Source organism: Mustelus asterias, chromosome 10 (assembly GCF_964213995.1).
Source record: "Mustelus asterias chromosome 10, sMusAst1.hap1.1, whole genome shotgun sequence".
Taxonomy (NCBI): domain Eukaryota; kingdom Metazoa; phylum Chordata; class Chondrichthyes; order Carcharhiniformes; family Triakidae; genus Mustelus; species Mustelus asterias.
The window spans coordinates 91413708-91435266 of NC_135810.1; the positions used below are offsets into that span (position 1 = coordinate 91413708).

General features: G+C 41.2%; 1 protein-coding gene across 1 annotated transcript in view; it reads left to right on the forward strand.

Annotated features, from left to right (window-relative positions):
• pan3 (poly(A) specific ribonuclease subunit PAN3) overlaps positions 1–21559 on the forward strand; it is a 157396-nt gene that overhangs the window by 32740 nt on the left and 103097 nt on the right. Inside the window, exon 4 of the mRNA XM_078222194.1 lies at positions 14156–14223. Within this exon, the coding sequence (XP_078078320.1) occupies positions 14156–14223 (68 nt within the window). The remainder of the gene's footprint in view (positions 1–14155; positions 14224–21559) is intronic.

A 21559-nucleotide genomic window follows, 5' to 3' on the forward strand; every position in this document is an offset into this window, starting at 1 on the left:
TTTTCCTGTTACTAGTTAGAATATTAGAGGATTACTATTGCAATCTAATTTGTAGTACGTAGATGTACTTCATATCAACTATTTTGTATATCTCCTTTCTAGGTTGAAGTTTCTTCAATATTTCCTTAAGATTCTGAATTCCAACACTAGCATTGTGCCTCTTTTCTGCACAGTAAAATCCTATGTCTCCCATGATTAGAACTGCACATGGTACAAATGCTGTCTGACTGGACCATAGTAATTTAATCACAATTTATTTGACTGTTACTTTGATTCAATTTTTTGTCTTTCTGTTAGCTTTGTTGGTTCTTCCTCTTCATTGTTTGGACATGTTGATGTTAACTCTGTTAAAAATTCTAGGCCTTGATTACTCTCCTCCATACCCATTTCAGCATAATTCATGGTACTGTGCATAGCACTCATTTTATTTTTCATGCCTTGAGTCTGACTTATTAAGGACCAATCTTAAAGTATTTTCTCTCTGTGTTGATAGATCAGCTTGGCCCTTTGGCCTGCAACTTAAGTCTAACGTTGATCTTCTGACTTCTGATTTTTTTTTTAGTTGGCCATTGATATAAAGTAGAATTCAAAAGTTTTGTTAAAGGAGCGGAAAATCTTCTAGTTAGGAATTCATACCAATGGTAAAAGAACAATGTTAAAGTTGATTCATCTAAAAGCAAAATAATTTGCAGAAAAACATTGACAACGATTCACATGGGAATGCGCTTGGTTAAAACTTGCCATTTTCAAACAACCTTTGTTTAATATATGGAAGATTCCTATGATACAACTGGCAAAACTTCTCTTCCACAGCCCCCTGCCACACCCCAAACATTTAATAATATACATACCATCAGTTGGACAAATATTCAAATTAGAGATGGGGTTTTAGTTTCCCAATTAAGAACTTTAAAAGTCTTGTGGTCTTTTATGGTTGCAATCCTTCACATTGTTAGTGCAGGAAGGGAGAGCTCTTTTTCACCATGTGGCCCTTCACAATTTGTAATTACAACTTTATGGAAGTTTTCAATGAAATCATTCTTCAGTTTTAACTTGTCATCATAGAAACCCTACAATGCAGAAGCAGAAGGAGGCCATTCAGCCCATCGAGTCTGCACCGACCACAATCCCACCCAGGCCCTACCCCCAGATATTTACCCACTAATCCCTCTAACCTACGCATCTCAGGACACTAAGGGGCAATTTTAGCATGGCCAATCAACCTAACCTGCACATCTTTGGACTGTGGGAGGAAACCGGAACACCCGGAGGGAACCCACGCAGACACGAGGAGAATGTGCAAACTCCACACAGACAGTGACCCGAGCCGGGAATCGAACCCGGGACCCTGGAGCTGTGAAGCAGCAGTGCTAACCACTGTGCTACCGTGCCGCTTTCAGTCTAAAAACAGACTTTTTATTTTTATCCTCAACTTTGTTGAGTAAATTCTGCATTGTAACTGTGTAGATATTTTCTTTGGTCAGCTCCAATATCAAACTTACCCTTATTCTGCTTTTAACACATTCTGCTAACTAACCTTTATGCCAATGTTAACACCCGCCTTAGTCTTTACACTGTCATTACCATTCCCTTTGTCTTGTATCCATGTCATCTTTGTCAAATCTCTCCTGAGCTCCAACCTATCCATGACCTATTATTTTGCTCCACCTTCTCCACCCCCTCTTTTTCAGCAGCATAAAACATACTTGCCTCTCTTCAGTTCTGAATAAGATTCATATGGAGTCGAAGGGTGAACTCTTTTCCTCTCTAGACAGATTCTGTCAGTATGTACTGTTGAGAAAGGCACGAATGTTAGGGAACTTAGGGAAATAAATAGTGATGTCTTGAGGAGTGTACATATTACAGAGAAGGAGATGCTGGAAGTCTTAAAGCACATCAAGGTAGATAAATCGCCGGGACCTGATGAAGCGTATCCCAGGACGTTGTGAGAGGGTAGGGAGGAAATTGTGGGTCCCCTAGAATCATCGACAGCCACAGGTGAGGTGCCTGAAGATTGGAGGGTGGCAAATGTTGTGCTTTTGTTTAAGAGGGGCTGCAGGGAAAAGCCTGGGAACGACAGGCCGGTGAGCCGAACGTCTATAGTGGGTAAGTTGTTAGAAGGTATTTTGAGAGACAGGATCCACAGGCATTTAGAGAAGCAAGGACTGATTAGGGGCAGTCAGCATGGCTTTGTGAGTGGAAAATCAGATCTTAAAAATTTCATTGCGTTTTTTGAAGGGTAGCCATGAAGGTAGATGAGGGCAGTGTAGTTGATCTTGTCTACATGGACTTTAGCAAGGCCTTTGACAAGGTACTGCACGGTAGGTTGTTGCATAAGGTTAAATCTGATGGGATCCAGAGTGGGATAGCCAGTTGGATACAAAATTAGCTTGACGACAGAAGACACGGTGGTTGTAGAAGGTTGTTTTTCAAACTGGAGGCCTTTGACCAGTGGTATGCCTCAGGGATCGGTGCTGGGTCCACTATTATTTGTCATTTATATGAATGATTTGGTGAGAATTTAGGAGGCATGGTTAGTAAGTTTGCAGATGACACCAAGATTGGTGACATAGTGGACAGTAAAGAAGGTTATGTAGGATTGCAATGGGATCTTGATCAATTGGACCAGTGGGCTGATGAATGGCAGATGGAGTTTAATTTAGATAAATGCAAGGTAATGCGTTTTGGAAAATTGAACCAGGGCAGGACTTACTCAGTTAATGGTAGGGCGTTGGGGAGAGTTATAGAACAAAGAGATCGAGGGGTACAGGTTCATAGCTCCTTGAAAGTGGAGTCACAGGCGGACAGGGTGGTGAAGAAGGCATTCAGCATGCTTGGTTTCATTGGTCAGAACATTGAATACAGGAGTTAAGACGTCTTGTTGAAGTTGTACAAGACATTGGTAAGGCCACACTTGGAATACTGTGTACCATTCTGGTCACCCTATTATAGAAAGGATACTATTAAACTAGAAAGAGTGCAGAAGAGATTTACTAGGATGCTACCAGGACTTGATGGTTTGAGTTATAAGGAGAAGTTGGTTGGACTGGGACTTTTTTCCCTGGAACGTAGGAGACTGAGGGGGTGATTTTATAGAGGTCTATAAAATAATGAGAGGCATAGATAAGGTAGAGAGTCAATATATTTTCCCAAAGGTAGGGGAGTCTAAAACTAGAAGGCACAGGTTTTAGATGAGAGGGGAGAGATACAAAAGGGTCCAGAGAGGCACTTTTTTCACACCTACAAGGTGGTGAGGGTCTGGAATGAGCTGCCAGAGGCAGTAGTAGAGGTGAGTACAATTTTGTCTTTTAAAAAGCATTTAGACGGTTACATGGGTAAGATGGGTATAGAGGGATATGGACCAAACGCAGGCAATTCGGAGTAGCTTAGTGGTAAAAGCTAGGTGACGTGAACAGGTTGGGCCAAAGGGCCTGTTTCCCCATGCTGTAAACCTTTATGACTCTGACTTTCTTAATGAAAGTCCATTTATCTGTGTTGAAAACTTAATTGATTACCATTTTAAGCAATGAAGTTTGCTTCTGGTCCCATTTGGGAACATTTTATAGATATTGAGACACATCACTAACCAATATGGCCAGGGGTGGCACTGTGGCAGTGGTTAACACTGCTGCCTCACAGCGCCATGGACCCAGGTTTGATTCCCGGCTTGAATCACTGTCTATGCGGAGTCTGCACGTTTTCCCCGTGTCTGCGTGGGTTTCCTCCCACAGTCTGAAAGACGTGCTGGTTAGGTGCATTGGCCATGCTAATTTCTCCCTCAGTGTATCCAAACAGATGCCGTAGTGTGATGACTAGGGGATTTTCACAATAACTTCATTGCAGTGTTGATGTAAGCCTACTTGTGACACTAAAAAATATATAAAATAATTCCGAGGTGGCCATTTGGCTGGAGACATCTCAAAAGGTGTGCCTTCAGCTCATGTTATTAGAGCGACGTGTCATCACCAGAAACATTCCATGTCACTAGGCCTTCCCAGTCACCTCGTCGATTGATCCACGCTGTAGCTGAGAGAGCAAGTTCCTGCTGCAGTCAGTGCCTATGTGGGCACGCCTCTGCAAAAGCAGGACCACTGATTTCTGCAATTAACTTTGCATGCATGGTTGCTGCAACTTGCTGTTTGATGCCTCTACATAACAACAAGCACTCACTATTTCTGCTCTAGAAACCAGCTCATTATGTTAAAGGTGCAATATGAAGGTAAGTTGCTGATATTGGAACTAGAGTAACTGAAATAATTTGAGAACAGGTCTGAACACACTGTCAGTAAGTTTTATCCAGCACTTTGGCAGGAGATAACTCAGCTAATGTTATCACTGTCAGTATAGTATCTCTCAGTTTTTAATGCTTGATGTTGATCAAAGGTAGTATTTGTAGGCAAGTATCCTTGCTCTTGAGAGAAAAATGATTTGACTTGGATTCTAGTTGTCACTGATGCTGTAAATGATGGGACAGATTGCTGAACCAGAATATTGCCATTGGAGCTGTTCAAAGAGAAAGCATCAGGATCCTTTCATAACTGATTTTTTTTTAAAGAGTTGGAGGTTTGTTTTTGATGTTTTGATGCAAGTGCTACTTAACAATAGGGCCTCTGTATCTGAGAACTATGCCTTGAAGAGAATGCTGTCCTGGATATATTAACATTGTTAATATTCTCCAGTTTAAAGTTTTTAAATCTTTTGACCACTTATGCAAATCTTTTGACTAAATTATTTGGGAAAGTTTTCATTTGTTGAATCCAAGTCATATATAATTCCTACAACCATGCAGATGTCCTTCCTTTCTTGTTGTGCATTTGATACTTTATGTGGAATTTCTTGTAAATCCTGTGTTCCAGAGGAAAAGAAAGTTGGATATATGGAGAGAATGATATATAGACTGAGGAGGATGCACTCTTATGATACATATGTAAAATAGTTCAAAAAGGTATTGGACTGTGAGCCAATAATGCACCTTCATGACTTAGCCTCTATAGGTAATCTCAGATTTGCAGTTACTAATGGGTCTGTCGTTCAGGGGTGACTGCTGTGCTAAAGAATTTGGCTAAAATTTTCAGATTTTCTTAACACAGAAAAAGTCATGGAAGAAATAAAACAATATTAGAGAATCTTAAGAAATACCAGTAAAATTGCTAAGTAATCGCATTACAGAACATCTCATCCTGCTGTGGATATAATCAGATCCTTGAAATTATTTTGTGATAAAGGATGCTTAACACCTCGATTTGCAAGACTTGGATCACAGAGATAGCAAGGTTCCAGAAATGAAATAAGTTTGACTAATATTCTATCTTCCCACAACTATACTGATTTACTCGAGCAAATTCCTCATTGCGGTTGCTCCTGATTGTCATCGTTGGCTATCCTTTGATTAGTGGATGAGTTCTATTTAGGATCTCAAGTTTCTGCCATAGGTCTTCATCTGACTGGGCTGATTTTCGACCCATAGATCTTTGGACATGTGGGCCAGGGTGTTCCATGAGGTAGTGGGAGCCAGCATGCTGTTCCTCTTTTCTTATCTGCTACTGCTCTGCTTCACCATTCACCATTGTGACTCAAAGCAGCTTGTGATGTAGCTTGATAGACAAGTTGTCGCCATTTTAAACAATTGGTAGCAAATTCCTCCCAGTCATCAATGTCAGTGCTGCCACTTTTCAAGGAGATTCAGATGTTTAGTTCTGGGAAGATTCTTGCTGTGAAGGTACATAAGCTAAAATGCTGGGACTTGGAGATTGCCAGAACAACTAAAAGAAATTGGCAGTTCTGAATGTTACTTATCTTTATTTCCTAGAGTTGTAAGTAGAAGAGATAGAGCTTACTTAGTTGGAGAACTGGAGATGTGATGTCTACACTGCTTTCAAAGAAGTACAGTTCAGAAAAATATTTTGTTTGGAAGAACTAAATTAAAAGCATTCAATGAACCCTGAAAACCTACAATATTGTGGTGATAGGTGGAACTTAAGAAGGTTCTCTGGTTTCAATTTATCTGGGAGAGGGTGTTGGTTGCAGATTGGACCCTGTGTGGCTTGCAGCTGACAGAAATGTCCTGGGAGCTGTTAGCAGTCTGCAGGTTTAGGACTCAGAGAAGACCTCCGAGCCATTTGTAACTGCTTCCAGCAGTCTGGAGTGTAGAGAAACGTTGGAGTAGTTCCTGCTTAGTGAAACTAGTGATCTGTGAAAAGGTTGGCTTTGTGAGTGGAAAATCAATCATGTCTCACAAATTTGATTGAGTTTTTTGCAGGAGAAACCAAGAAGGTAGAAGAGGGCAGTGCAGTTGATGTTGTCCACATGGACTTTAGCAAGGCCTTTGACAAGGTACTGCATGGTAGGCTGTTGCATAAGGTTAAATCTTATGGGATCCAGGGTGAGGTTGCTAAATGGATACAAAACTGGCTTGATGACAGAAGCCAGAGGGTGGTTGTAGAGAGTTGTTTTTCAAATTGGAGGCCTGTGACCAGCGGTCTGCCACCGGGATCAGTGCTGGGTCCACTGTTATTTGTCATTTATATTAATGATTTGGATGAGAATATAGGAGGCATGGTTAGTAAGTTTGCAGATGACACCAAGATTGGTGGCATAGTGGACAGTGAAGAAAGTTATCTTGGATTGCAATGGGATCTTGATCAATTGGGCCAGTGGGCTGACGAATGGCAGATGGAGTTTAATTTAGATAAATGTTACATTTATTTTGTTTGTTTAAAAAGGTGGAATCTTGTGCTTTTATCATGCATTTTGGTAGATTGAACCAGGGCAGGACTTACTCAGTTAATGGTAGGGCGTTGGGGAGCGTTATAGAACAAAGCGATCTAGGGGTATATGTTCATAGCTTCTTGAAAGTGGAGTCACAGGTGGACAGACTGGTGAAGAAGGCATTCAGCATGCTTGGTTTCATTGATCAGAACATTGAATACAGGAGTTGGGACGTATTGTTGAAGTTGTACAAGACATTGGTAAGGCCACGCTTGGAATACTGTGTACAGTTCTGGTCACCCTATTATAGAAAGGATATTATTAAACGAGAAAGAGTGCAGAAGAGATTTACTAAGATGATACCAGGACTTGGTGGTTTGAGTTATAAGGAGAGGCTGGGTAGACTGGGACTTTTATCTCTGGAGCGTAGGAGGCTGAGGGGTGATCTTATAAAGGTTTATAAAATAATGAGGCATAGATCAGCGAGATAGTCAATATTTTTTCCCAAAGGTAGGGGAGTCTAAAACTAGACGGCATAGGTTTAAGGTGAGAGGGGAGAGATACAAAAGTGTCCAGAGGGGCAATTTTTTCACAGGCTGGTGAGTGTCTGGAACAAGCTGCCAGAGGTAGTAGTAGAGGCGGGTACAATTTTATCTTTTAAAAAGCATTTAAACAGTTACATGGATAAGATGGGAATAGAGGGATATGGGCCAAATGCAGGCAATTGGGACTAGCTTCCGGGTTTAAAAAAACGGGGTGGCATGGACAAGTTGGGCCAAAGGGCCTGTTTCCATGCTGTAAACCTCTATGACTCTATATGTTGATAATCAGAGGTGTGGGTGCAGCTTTTGTGAATCCTGTGGAACACAGTCCTTGGAGGAGAGATTGAACCATCAGGAGGTGAGCAGCAGTTGAGGCAGTCCGAATCAGAGTGACTTTGAAGGGGATTCAGAAGTGAAGAGTTGAAATTCCTCATTAAGGACACAGAGTTTTAATGAAATTTTCTGACTCTGTTACCATTGATGTCTGGGTGGGTTTCTAAGAAATCCATGAGATCTGTCTTAAATCACATTGTCATTTAATGTGCACTGTGGTATGTTTGACTGTAGTTTGCCTGTTAAATCATATTTATCTCATGTTAATTTTGATGTTAGAGTATAAGTTAGATATTGTAGATAGTTTTACTTTTCTGACCTTGTTTAGTTACATTTATTTTGTTTGTTTAAAAAGGTGGAATCTTGTGCTTTTATCATCCTAATGGGTAACTGGCATTTCAAACTTTGTATACTTTATACATTAAATTAATAGTCCCTAATCAGTTTGTAATGTGCTCTTGTGTCTCACTGATGCACAGTCCAGGTTTCAGTGTTACAGCAGTGTGGTGATGACAATTGCTTTGTGCACTTGACTATTTGTTGACTTATGGAGATATTTGTTTTCAAAGATTTTCTACTGTAGTTTGTAGAAGGCTGAGCTGGCGCAGCTGATTCACTGTGGGATCTTCTCGTCAATGGTGATCTTTGAGAAAGGTGGCTGCTAAGATGTGGGAAGTGCTCAATGTATTCCAGAGTCGTCTCTTCATCATAAATGGGAGGTGGAATATTTGACTGACCAGATGTCGATTGATGTGTGAACTTAGTTTCGGTGACATCCAAGGACTGGCTGCATTTCTTGTATGCAGAATTGAGGAGAGTGGCTTTCAAATCTGGTGCAGTGGGCAATGACATTTGTCATTTGCAAACTGTAGATCTTAAATGTCTATTATGATCAATTTAGTTTTGGCAAAGGGATTTCCATTTAGGCGGTATTCAATACTGACACAGGAGGGCAGTTGATCTTTGAGGTGAATAGCCACTGTGTGATACCTCCCATCCTGTATATAGCCTTAACTGGCCCTTGGTCTGGATTTTGAAGGCATCTGTTTCAGATCCCCCAGTTGTGTCATCATGAAGCAGTTGCAGGATTGTGCTGAAAGTTACTGGACATCCAGATCTTTGGCGCACAATTCACAGAGCCTTGTGATTTCCTGAGTCAGGTTGACAAATGCAATGCAGAGTTTCTGGTGGTGATCTCAACCTTTTTCTTAGATTTGTCTGGCAGCAAAGATCATGTTGGAGGTTCCTCTGGAAGGTCCACAGCCACACTTTGCCACTGGAAGGATTTCATCAAGTAAGCAATTTAGGAGAATGAGTATTAGGATTTTCCCTTTTGCGGACAGGAGGGAAATACTCTGATAATTTCCACAGCATGATTTATTTCATTTCTTGTTACATTTGTCTCATTCCTGAAGTCCACAGGATGAAATGGGGCAGCCTTTGATGAATGCAGGATGAATGCATGAAGTTTTGACGTGATGAAAAGTCAATCAGCTTTGAAGAGCTCCGTTTGTAATACTATTGGGGCTATCGGCTGTGTTGTTTTCTGTCCCTTTGGAGCATAGGAACAAGGAGCAGTGGGCCATTTGGCCCCTCAAGCCTGCGCTGCCATTCAGTGAGATCATTGGTGATCTTCTAACTCAGTGCCATTTTCTTGCACTATCATTATATCCCTTGAAATTTTTCATCTCTAGAAGTCTGTTGATCCCTGTCTTGAATATACTTAGTGACTAAGTCTCCACAACCTTCTGAGGTAGAAAATTGCAAAAATTCATCACCCTCTGAATGAAAACATACCTCTTCATCCCTGTCCTAAATAGCCAGCCTCTTATTCTAAGACTGTCCTCTGGTTCTAGACCAGGAAGCCTGTTGCTCATGCTCAAGAAAATTGTACATATGAGTGAGATCACTTCTCATTCTAAACTCTAGAGATTAAGTCCAGTCTCCTTAATCACTCCTCAGAGGATAATCCCACCATTCCATTCCAGGCATCAGTCTAGTGAACCTTCATTGCACTCCCTCTCTGGCAAGTACATCCTCCCTCAGGTAAGGAGACCAAAACGCAATTAACTTTCCAATCTTAAGTGCACCACTCCAATTTGCTCATGGTTTAGGCAATAATCCTAAAATTATTACTTTTGAGGTTCTTTTTAATTTAGCCCCTAGCTGCTCATGCTCTCAAAGCAGAACCTCTTTACTAGTCTAAGCTATATTATTAGCACCTACATGGATCATGACAACTGGGTCATCCTCCTCCTCCTCACTCAGTCCAGAGCAGATGTCCTGAGCCCTATCACCGGGTAGGCAACACAACCATCTGAACTTGCGCTCTTGGCTACAGAGTTTTACCTGAGTTTTGAAAGATGAATAAGAAAAATGTTCACCAAGCCAGTTTCCCTGTGGCACCACAGTTCAACTTTTCTGAGAACATGGTCGGTCTGCACTAGAGTCACGGATTGGATACAACTTTTAGTTGCTGCTGTATCCGGATCTTCCTCTTTCTACTCTTTTCAATTGCTTGTTGCAGTTCTCCGATCAAGATGGTTCACAAATGGATTCTACCACAATGTTCTGGGGAATAGCCTGCAGAATATCAGTTTCACTGTGGATTCACAGTTGTGTTGTTAAATTTTCTTTCTAATGTTGACAGATGGGATTGTCATCGTTAGGACATGAAACATCATCCTGTGAGTGAAAGCAATTTTGTCCATTTGAACTTCGTCTATAAATGCTCTGGTAGCTTCAAAAAAGCTTTGCTTGTCATGACAATCCTAGCCAAACTGTTCCAATACAGGTATAATAGTGGCATGTACCCAGCAATGTGAAAAATTGCCTAGGTATATCCTGTATACAAAAAGCAGGACACATCCAATCAGGCCAGTTGCCATCCCATTAGTCTACTCTCAATAATCATTTGGCTCATCAACAGTGCAGCCAAACATCACTTGCTTAGCAATAACCTGCTCACTGGTGCACAGTTTGGGTTCCACGAGAGTCACTTGGCTCCTGACCTTATTACAGGTTTGGTTCAAACATGGACACGAGATGAAATCCAGAGGATGAGGTGAGAGTGACTGCCCTTGATGTCAAGGCCGCATTTGGCCGGGTGTGGCATCAAGGAGCCCTGGAAAAACTGGAGTCAGTGGGATTTGGGGAAAACGCTCCGTTGGTTGGCATCATACCTAAGAAAGTAAGATGGTTGTGGATGTTGGAGGTCAGTGATCTCACCTCCAGGACATGACTGTGGGAGTTCCTCAGAGGAATGCCCGAGGCTCAAACAACTTCAGCTGCTTCAGCAATGTCCTTCCTTCCACCGTAGGGTCTGAAGAATGGATGTTCGCTGATGGTTGCACTATGTTCAGAACTGTTCACCACTCCTCAGATACTGAAAAAATCCATGTCCAAGTACAGCAAGATCTGGACAATATCCAGAATTGGGCTGACAAGTAGCAAGTAACATTGGTGCCGCACAAGTGCCAGGCAATGACCAACTCCAACAAGAGAGGATCTAACCATCGCCCCTTGACATTCAGTGGCATTACCAGCACTGAATCCCCCTCTGTCAATATCTTGAGGAGTCACCATAGGCTGAAACTGAATTGGACTAGCCACAAAAATGCTGTGGCGACAAGAACAGGTCAGAGGTAAAGAATCGTTCAGTGAGTAACTCACCTCCTGATGCCCCAAGTTCAGCCCAACATCTATAAGGCACAAGTTAGGATTGTGATGGAATACTCTCCCCTTGCCTGGATGGGTGCAGCATCAACAACACTCAAGAAGCTTGACATCATCCAGGACAAAGCAGCTGTTTGATTGACATTCCTTCCACAAACATTCAATCCGTCCACCACTGACATGCAGTGGTAGCAGCTTGTACCGTCTACAAGATGCACTGCAGGAGCTCAGCAAGGTTCCTTCAATAACAACTTCCAAGCCCACAACCAATTCCACCTAGAAGGATAAGGGCGGCAGAGACATGGGGCCATCACCACCTGGAAGTTTAATTTTCCCTGCAAGCCCCTCTACCTTTATTTCCTCTCCTTTTCCCTTGTGTCAGAATGTACTATCTCACACTTTGTATTAAATTCCATCTGCCACATATATTGATGGCCTTTTACTGTATACTTGTATCAGTTTCACTGTTTGCAAGCCCCCCTAAAAGTTTGGTATTAATGGCAAATTTTGACAATTTACCCTGAATTCCAATATACAAGTCCTTTATAGATAATCAGAAAAAGCAGCAGTCCTAGCTGTGGTCTTGGGAAACATCACTGTCTGCCATACTCCAGTCTGAAATTTTTTTTATCATGACTCACTAGTTTCTGTCCTTCTGCCATTTGTTTTTTAAATCCAAGCTGACACTGACTCTCCTATTCCATAGGCTTCAATTTTGTTGACCAGCATTTTGTGGCGTTTTGTCAAATGCTTTCTTAAAGTCCATACAGACAATATCCACTGCAGTCCCTTCATCAACCTTAGATTGGTCAAGTGCAATCCATGCTGGCTATCTTTTATTTATACAAATTTCTCAATGTCTGATACTCCCCACACCCGATTATTGTTTCTTAAACCTTTCCCATAGAGATGTTAAACGGATTGTTCTGTAGATACCAAAACTATCCTTGTATCCTTCTTTGAATAAGGGTGTCATAATTCCAATCCTTTGGCATCTTCCTCATAGCTAGGGAAGATTGGAAGATTATAGCAAGCCTTTCTGCATCACTACCCCAACCTGCTTTAGCAACCTGTGATACTAGCCATCTGTACCAGTCAACCTATCCATTCCAAACATAGCCAGACTTTCCAATACATCCTCTGACTCAATTTTTATTCCATCCATTACCTCTGCCATCTCTGCTTCTACCAATATTTTGTCAGCTCCTCTTAGTAACCATTAAAGTGCTCATTAGGATTCTAACCTTACTCTTGCCTTCTATGCATATATCCCCCTCTTACTCTTTCATAGGACCTGTTTTGCCTTTTAGCACCTGCTTCCTATTTATATATTTTCTCTTTGCCTACCTTATTTTCATTTTCACTTCTCCTCTCAACTTATTGTATTTAACCTGGTTCTTGCTTGAAGAATTCACCTGACATACATAATACCCCCTTTTTATTGCTCCACCGCATTCGCTATTTCCTTCGTCATTCAAGGAACATTCAATCTCATTTGTTGGAATGTACCTTGCTTGTACTTGAAGCATCTTCTCCTTAAAGATCACTCATTGTTCACAGTTTTTCCTGTCAATTTTTATAATAGTTAACACCAGTGGTGGGCAAGCTTCCAGAAACAATTATTCGGGTTAGAATTAGTTGTCATTTGGAAAAATGTGGGTTGATTAGGAAAAGCCAGCTTAGATTTCTAAAGGGGAAATTGTGTTTAACTTGCTTGTGTTTTTTGAGGCAGTACCAGAAAGAGTTGATGAGGGTAATGTTGTTGATGTGGTGTACATGGACTTTCAGAAAGCATTCATTACAGTGCCACACAACTGAGTTGTGAGAAAAGTTATAACTAATGGAATAAAAGGGGCAGTAGTAATGTGTGTACAAAATTGGCTGAATGATAGGAAGCAGAGTAATGGTTAGTGGATATATTTTGGGCTGGAAAAAAGTTTGTCGTGGTATTTCCCAGGGATGGGTGATGGGACTCATGCTTTTCCTGATATATATTAATGATCTAGATATTTGTGTACGGGGTACGATTTCTAAGTTTGCAGATGACACAAAACACGTATTGTAAACTGTCAAGAGGATGGTGTTGAACTTCAAATGGGCATAGACAAGTTGGTGGAGTAGGCAGGTAGGTGGCAGGTGAAGTTCAATGCGGAAGTGTAAGGTAGAAAGAACATGAAAATATAATATAAAATGCGGGTAAAATTTTTAAAGGGGTGCAGGAGCAGAGGGACCTGGATGTATATGTGCAAAGATTATTGAAGGTGGCAGGACAGGTGGAAAGAGCAGTTAATAAAGCATATAGTATCCTGGACTTATTAATAGGGGCATAGAGTACAAGAGAAAGGAGGTTATGCTGAACATTTACAAGACACTAGTTAGTTAGATCTTGGCTGAAATATTGTGTACAGTTCTGGGCGCCACACTACAGGAAGGATGTGAATGCATTGAAAAGAATGCAGAAGAGGTTTACAGGAATGGTTCCAGAGATGAGAAACACCAGTTATGCGGATAGATTGGAGATGTTGAAACTGTTCTCCTGGGAGAGAAAAGGGCTGAGAGGAAATTTGATAGAGATATTCAAAATCATGAGGGGGCTGGACAGAATAGATGAGGAGAAACTAAACTGTTTCTGCTCGTAAAAGGATCAAGAATGAGAGGGCACAGATGGATTCGTCAAAAGGATGATCCAACTCAAACAGCATCTTTTGGATATTCACATTTAACCTGTGCATCTGACACTTTCCAGAAGTTGCTGTATCATTTACACACAAATAATGGTCAATGTCATTGCCTCAATGTTACTTTCACAGCAATTTCTGGCTCAATGTAATTTAGCAAATAGTGGGAATACTAATTGGTTTTTACCCGACGAATTAATACTTAAACTTATTTTGCAGATCAACTAAATTTACCTGCCTCATTGTTCAGTGAATTCTCCGGCCTCAGCATCTCTCAACGGAGAAAGGTAGGTAGTTTGACTACGTTTTTAACTGCAAAACAGGCTGTATTTAATTAGGGCTTTCCTTGTATTTCTGTCCCTCACTGTGCAGTCATCCCAAAAAATATTTACCCCTTCTCCTGAGCGTTTCTGGGAGGGAGAGGAGGAATTATGCAAATTACACCCTTTCACCCAAGAAGATGAATAAGAAAATCTGCTGATGTTTATTCCTCTGATTTTACAGGGCTGCTTTAAATTGTTCTGTTTAAAACTCAAAATAATTGTTCACAGATGGCTATTTGTTCAGGTGGGGGAAAGCAAAATACAGGTAAACTTGTAATAGAGAACAAGACATGAATCCACAAGAAATAGAGGCAGCCACCAGGCCCTTCAGTCCTGCCCGCCATTCAATATGATGATGGATGATATATGCCAACTCTTTTTCTGTGCCATTTCCCCATAGCCCTCTATTCCTTGATCTATCAAATATATATTCACCTTCAGTTTGAATACTTCTGATGATCCAGCTTCCACCACCCTTTGGGGCAGAGAATTCCAGAGATTCACCAGCCTCTGAAGAAATTTCTGTGCACCTCTGTTTTAAATGACCGGCCCATTATCTTGTTTGAGACTCTCCCACTAGTGAAAGCATCTGACCACCTATCCTATCAAGCCCTCTCAAGATCTTGCATGTTTGAATAAAGTCACCCCTCACTCTTCTAAACTCCAAGGAACACAGATCCAGACTATTTAGTCTCTCTTGATAGGACAACCCTCTCGTCCCAGGAATTGGCTGGTGAATCTCCTTTGGGCTGCCTCCAATGTTGCTCTAGTCTTTTTTTAATCAAGGGGACCAAAACTATACACAGCATTCCAGGTGAGGCCTCACCAACACCCTGTACAATTTCAACAAAACCTCCCTATTTTTAAACTCCAATCTCTTTGTAATAAAGGCCAAAATGCTGTTTGCCTTCTTAACTACATGTTCGACCTGCCTGCTAGCTTTTTGTGATTCATACATTTGAACAACTAGATCCTGCTGTTCTTCACTCGCCTGCAGTGTCTCTCCATTTAGACAATCTGCCTTTTGATTCCTCCGAAGTGCATGACCTCGCACTTCCCCATATTAAACTCCATTTGCCAGGTGTTCACCGAGTCATCCAATCTGTCTATATCCCATTGCTGAATCACACTATCGTATCACAACATGCCCTTCCACCCATCTTCGTATCATTGGCAAATTTGGAAATGATACATTCTGTTCCTTCTTCCAGGTCATGAACATAAATAGTGAACAGTTGTGGGCCAAGAACTGACCCCGGTGGTACTCCACTAGGTATATCTTTTCACTCCGATTGCAACTTTGTTTTCTATGTGGCAGCCAGTTTTCAATCCATTCTAACACACTTCCTCCAATTCCATGGGCTTTTACTTCATGCATCAGTCTCTTATGCGGCATCTTATCAAATGCCTTTTGGAAATCTAAATATGCAACATCTACAGGTTCCCCTCTATCTACTCTGCCTGTTACATCCTCAAAGAATTTGAGCAAATTGGACAAACATGATTTACCTTTCGTAAAATCATGTTGACTAGGTCTGACTATATCAGCTTTCCTAAATGATTAGCTATTTCCTCATTGATTGTTGACTCGAGTGCCCACTCTCCCTGCCACCTGTGTAGTCCCAAGGGAATGTCCTCGTCGAGTACCCAGTCCCGTGTCTGCCTTGCTGAACCTCTTATTGGGCTAGGGTGATGCCCTGGGCAAGTCATAGCTGGCTTCCCACCCTGTATATGCCTCTCTTCAGATAATCTGTTCCCCCTGACGAGCTCTCAATTAACTTTTTTGAACTGTTAATTGGGAAGAGGATGGACCCCTCCACCTCCATCCTGCCTTTGGATTCTCTGATAATTCAGCCCTATGTGAGACAGACAATCTGAAAGCACAAAGGTTTAGAGCGTTAAAGTTTCTGAGTTGCAGGCGTACAGCTTGCGACTTGTGTGAGATAAATACTGACAAAGTAGGTGAGTAAAATGACCTATTTGAGCATTGCATCATTGAGAGCCTAGAACGACGGTGAGCTAACTTATTACTTTTGACGTTAAACATCAATGTGTTGCCAACTTTTTCAAAAGTCTTGCCTTGCTTTAGATCCACGTGACCTGGTTGATTGTGTAATTTCTGTTTTTTATGGCAAGTATTTTAGTTTTTAATTTAGAGCAGTACTGTAAAAAAATATTACTGTCTTACTCATGGCTGTGGGGAAAACTTGGCCATTTGAAAAATATTCTAGCCTGAAATCAGCCCGATATAAATTTGGAGTTGACCCCTGGAAGAGAGGGATTTAATCTGGCAAAACAAAGACTAAAATATATGTACCATCATTGTTTCTCATTTGCCAGTTGCTTTGCTTTTCAGACTGGGACAGCTTTGAACTAAGATTTTAGCTGGCAAATGGAATTTTGCACTTCTGCAATATTTGTGTGGGAGTCAAAAGGTTTCAGAATTGATGTAGATCCATATGAAATGTGATGGGCACTTTGTGCACTAAATTATTCAGTGCACTTTGGTTTGAGAAATATTATTAGCGAAAATGTATGGAAGTAGTAAAGGCTGTTGTTGACTCAGTTTATTTTTCTTTCTTAAAAATGCTCGTCATGAATTAACACAAGTAAAGCACTTCAGATGTGTTTAATAGGGATTGATATTTTCCTTATCCTGTAATTACGTATTGGCAATTGTCTTGCTTTAACTTTCTCTTTTTTTATCTCTCACTGTTAGTGATGTTGTCTGCTTCTGTTTTTTCTCATTCAGTTTTGTATTGGTTGTTGGTTGGAAAAAAACAAAATGATAGCACCATAGATGGTGTTCTGGAAAGAAGGTAATCCATTTGGTCCCATTGTGCCTGTATACTAAAGCAGTACAATCTCTCTACATTTCCCTCTACTTGAATTATTTATCCAGTTTTTTTCTTTAAAATATGCCATCGTATCTGATTCAGCCATTTCTTGTGGCAAAGCATGCCATGATCCAGTAAAGACATTTATCCTAATCCTGCTTTTTGCCCTCGATGATGTCCTAACCAAAGGTAAGTTTTTCCTTGTAACCCTTCACAACTTTAAAGATCTCTAAATCTGTTTGGTCTTCTCTGCTTCCATGGAAATAGTCCTCGTATCTCAAATCTCTTTTCATAACTAGGTTCGTATCCTTAATGTAATTTAAGACTTTCTATAGCTTTAATACGCTTTTTATAATGGGGTACCTTAAAATTTGGCCTACATACTAATTTGCACCAATTTATCATTATTTATGTGATCTATTTGCTTTGGTTTCAGAAATATTGGAGAAAATGTATAGAAGTAGTAAAAACTGTTGTTGATTCAAAGTTTATTTTTCTTTACTAAAAATGCTCTTCATGAATGAACATAAGTAAAGCACAGGTGTTTTTAAAACCAAGACATTGTTGGTCATTACCTCCGCCTCACATAGTTGTCAGCCTTGGTTCAGTGATAGTATACTTACCTCTGAGTTAGAATCAACTTAGGATCAATCCAGGTTGACAGAGTATGGAGGAAGTACTGCATTGTCTGAATGCCTTATTAAGGAACAGATGTTCGTCTAAGGTCGCATCTGCCCCTCAGCTGGATGTAAAGGATCCCATGCTGCTATTCAAAAAAGGCCAGAGTTCTCCTTGTTATCCTGGTTGATATTTATCTTTCAACCAACATCATTAAAACAGATTACAGAACAACACAAATACTATTGGCTGAATAAGTCAAAATTACACAATTGGCTGGCCATCCTAAGGTTATGAAATGTGACTGTGCATGTCTTTGTCTTTCTGTTTTTCTGTCTTTCTTTCAAGATTATGCATTTAAACCCCCGACATTTTTGCATATCCACATTGAATGGCATATTTCCTTTCCTGTCTTTCTTTGGGATGTATACTTCCTTTTCTTGTTTTCCTTCTCCTCATTACCTATTAATATTAAATTGCATCTTCACCTGCTGATCCTTCCTACTAACATGTTCTGTCTTAAGCTATTGCCAAACCTCTAAGGTGCATGCCAACAGTAAATTTCAAGACTGTGTCCCGTATGTTCAAGCCCGAATGTCTTGATTTTTTTCTCCGAGAAAATAATTTGAGAAGAACTACAGACATTTGCAACGTATGTTACTGGCTTGTTTCTTGATTTTTGTCATCATTTGAACTTTTTGAAAGAAAAATTAAATTCAAAATCATACCACATCACTTATAGGGTGACTAATATTTCACTCATTATAAATGAAAAAAGGGAATTATTTTGCTCATTACAGCTGGAATAGAAAACCTTTTTTTCATTCATGGAATATAGGTGTCACAGGCTAGGCCAGCATTTTTTGCCATCCTTAATTGCCCTTGGGAAGGTGCTGGTGAACTGCCTTCTTGAACTACTGAAGTCCACGTGGTATAGGTACAGTTGCAGTGCTGTTAGGGAGTGAGTTCCAGGATTTTGACCTAGCGACAGTGAAGGAATGGCAATATAGTTCCAAGTCAGGATGATGATTGGCTTGGAGGGGAACCTCCCAGGTGGTGGTGTTCCCATGTGTTTGCTGCCCTTGTCCTTCTAGATGGTAGTGGTTGTGAGTTTTGAAGGTGCTGTCGAAGGAACCTTGGTGAGTTCCTGCAGTGCATCTTGTAGATTGTACATACTGTTGCCACTGTGTGTTGGTGTTAGAGGGAGTGAATGTTTATGGATGGAGCAGGGAAGCTTCTTCAGTGTTGTTGGAGCTGCACTCATCCAGGCAAGGGGAATGTATTCCATCACATGCCCGACTTTTTTCTTGTAGGCGGTGGGCAGGCTTTGGGAAATCAGGGGATGGGTTACTCACTGCAGGATTCCTAACCTCTGACCTACTCTTGTCACAATATTTATATGGCTTGTTTAGTTTCAGTCAATGGTATACCCCAGGATGTTGATTGTGGGAGATTCAGTGATGATAATGTCATTGAATATCAAGGGGCAATGCTTAGATTCACTCTTGTTGGAGATGGTCATTGCCTGGCACTAATGTGGTATGAATGTTACTTGCCACTTACCAGCCCAAGCTTGACCAGGTTCTTGTTGCATTTGAACATGGACTGCTTCAGTGTTTGAGGAATGGTGAATGGTGCTGAACATCCCCACTTCTGACCTTATGATGAAGCAGCTGAAGATGGTTGGGTCAAAGACATTACCCTGAGGAACACCTGCAGTGATGTCCTGGAACTGAGATGATTTACCTCTAACAATCACAACAGTTGTTCTAGGTATGACTCAAACCAGCGATTACCATTAACTCCGGTTTTGCTAGGACTTCTTGCTGCCACGCTCAGTCAAATGCGGCCTTGATATCAAGGGCAGTCATACTCACCTCACTCCTGGGGTTTAGCTCTTTTGTTCATGCTTGAATCAAGGCTGTAGTGAAGTCAGGAGCTGAGTGATCCTGGCAGAATCCAAACTGAGTTTCGGCGGGGGGGGGGCGGGGGGGGGGGCTAGTGGGCCCAGGCCTGCTAATATCATTTAAATGCTAGCCCCGCCTCCCCACCGATTTCTGGCGTGGAGCAGACCGCACCGGCAGTATGGCACTGGGAGACGCTAGTGGGGCGCGAATGCTTGTGGGAACCCCGTGAATCGCCCCTCTGTGCAATTCTTCCAGCCCGCTGTGCTACAAAATCAGCGCAGTGGGATGGGAGAATCCCCCCCTATGTGTCTAAATGGCCTACCTCTAATTTTAGGATTAAGTCCCTTTTTTCTAGATGTCCCCCCCCCACCGTAGGAAATAGCTTGTCTTACCGACTGTATCCAATCCTGCTTAACTTCAGGTACCTCAATTGGATCACCTGTCATCTTTGCAAACTTAAGGGAATTCAAGCCAAGTTTTTGCCATCAGTTCTCATAATTTAATCCTTTTATGTCCTGGTATTGTTTATGATAAATCATTCTAGTCTATCTGTATTATATCCACTTGAAGACCAATATATTCTTCCTGCAGTGTGATCCCAAAACTGAATGCATTACATCAGAAGGACTCTGACTAAGGATTTGTAGAATTGAAGCATAACTATTGTATTCAGCTCCTTTCAGATAAAAAAAACTTTTTTTCATTGTGTCTTTTTGATTACTTTTGTACATGTTTCCTAGCTTTTGTGTACATGGACACCTAGTGGATCTCCTGGTTTCACACCTTCAGACATGTCTTTTTTAGGAATCTTGAGGGAAGTTGTTCATTCTACTTTTCTCCGCTTGTAGTATTTGATCTTCAATCCAGCCCTGGCTGATGAGTATTGTCAAATATATTATTTAGTGAGATGCCTGGGAAATTACAGTTTTTCCTCAAACTACTGCAGATAAAACATAAAGCTTGCATGACAGCTCTGGACTGGCAAGGAAGAATCAGTAGTGGGGGTAGGGGTGCAGCATTGGACCAGAACATGGAGGAATTGAAGAGATCCAGGGAAGGACAGGGTGATGTTGGGTGTCATGGAAGAATGAAGTGGAAAGGACCTGGCATCCCGGGTGTGGTGGAATTAGGGACAGTCAGTCAAGGTAAGACAATGAGGAGCCTAAAGGTCAGTACTGTCCAAGTTTATGTCCATCTCAGGGTGTTAGCTGGCAGAGACTTTTTGGGGCTTTGGGTTCACCTACAACATGTCAATTTATTCCCATGTCACAAGGCATAGAAGGAACAGCCAGTCGCAAAATCAGCCTTGTCCCACTGAATGGTGAGAACAACACAGGACACTAACATGAACATTTAATAAAGGGTGAACAAAAAAACACAAGATTGTTTGATTCTTCCACAATAAAGGAAATGTGACCAATAGTCCCTGCCAGCCAGGAGGTGTGCCAGTACATTTAGTACTTTACTCTCTGATTCAACTATCCTTAATAATGATGTGAATAACGTGAAACCAACATAATGTGAAAAATTTGGAAGGAAAATTTAATTTTGGAAAACAACCATATCAACTTTGTGCTCTCAAACCTTGTGTTAATGCCAATGTAGTTGGGCAAAAAAAGTCATGGCTGTGATGCAGAGCCCCTCTGTTTGTCCAATATGTGCAGGCTAGTTGGATTGGCCTTGCTAAATTGTAGGTTAGATGGATTCACCATGGGAAACGTGTGGGGTTACGCGGATAGCACAGGGGAGAGGACAAAGCTAATATATTCTTGTCAGAGAGTTGGTGTAGACTCAATGGGCTGAATGGCCTCTTCTGCATTGTAGGGATTCTGTGATTGTATGCTGTTTTACAGACCACCTGTACTTATCAGGTGACAGTGGGCTTCACCAATGAAAAACTTCCCATGTCACTGAATTGCACGTGTTTTCCATGTACAC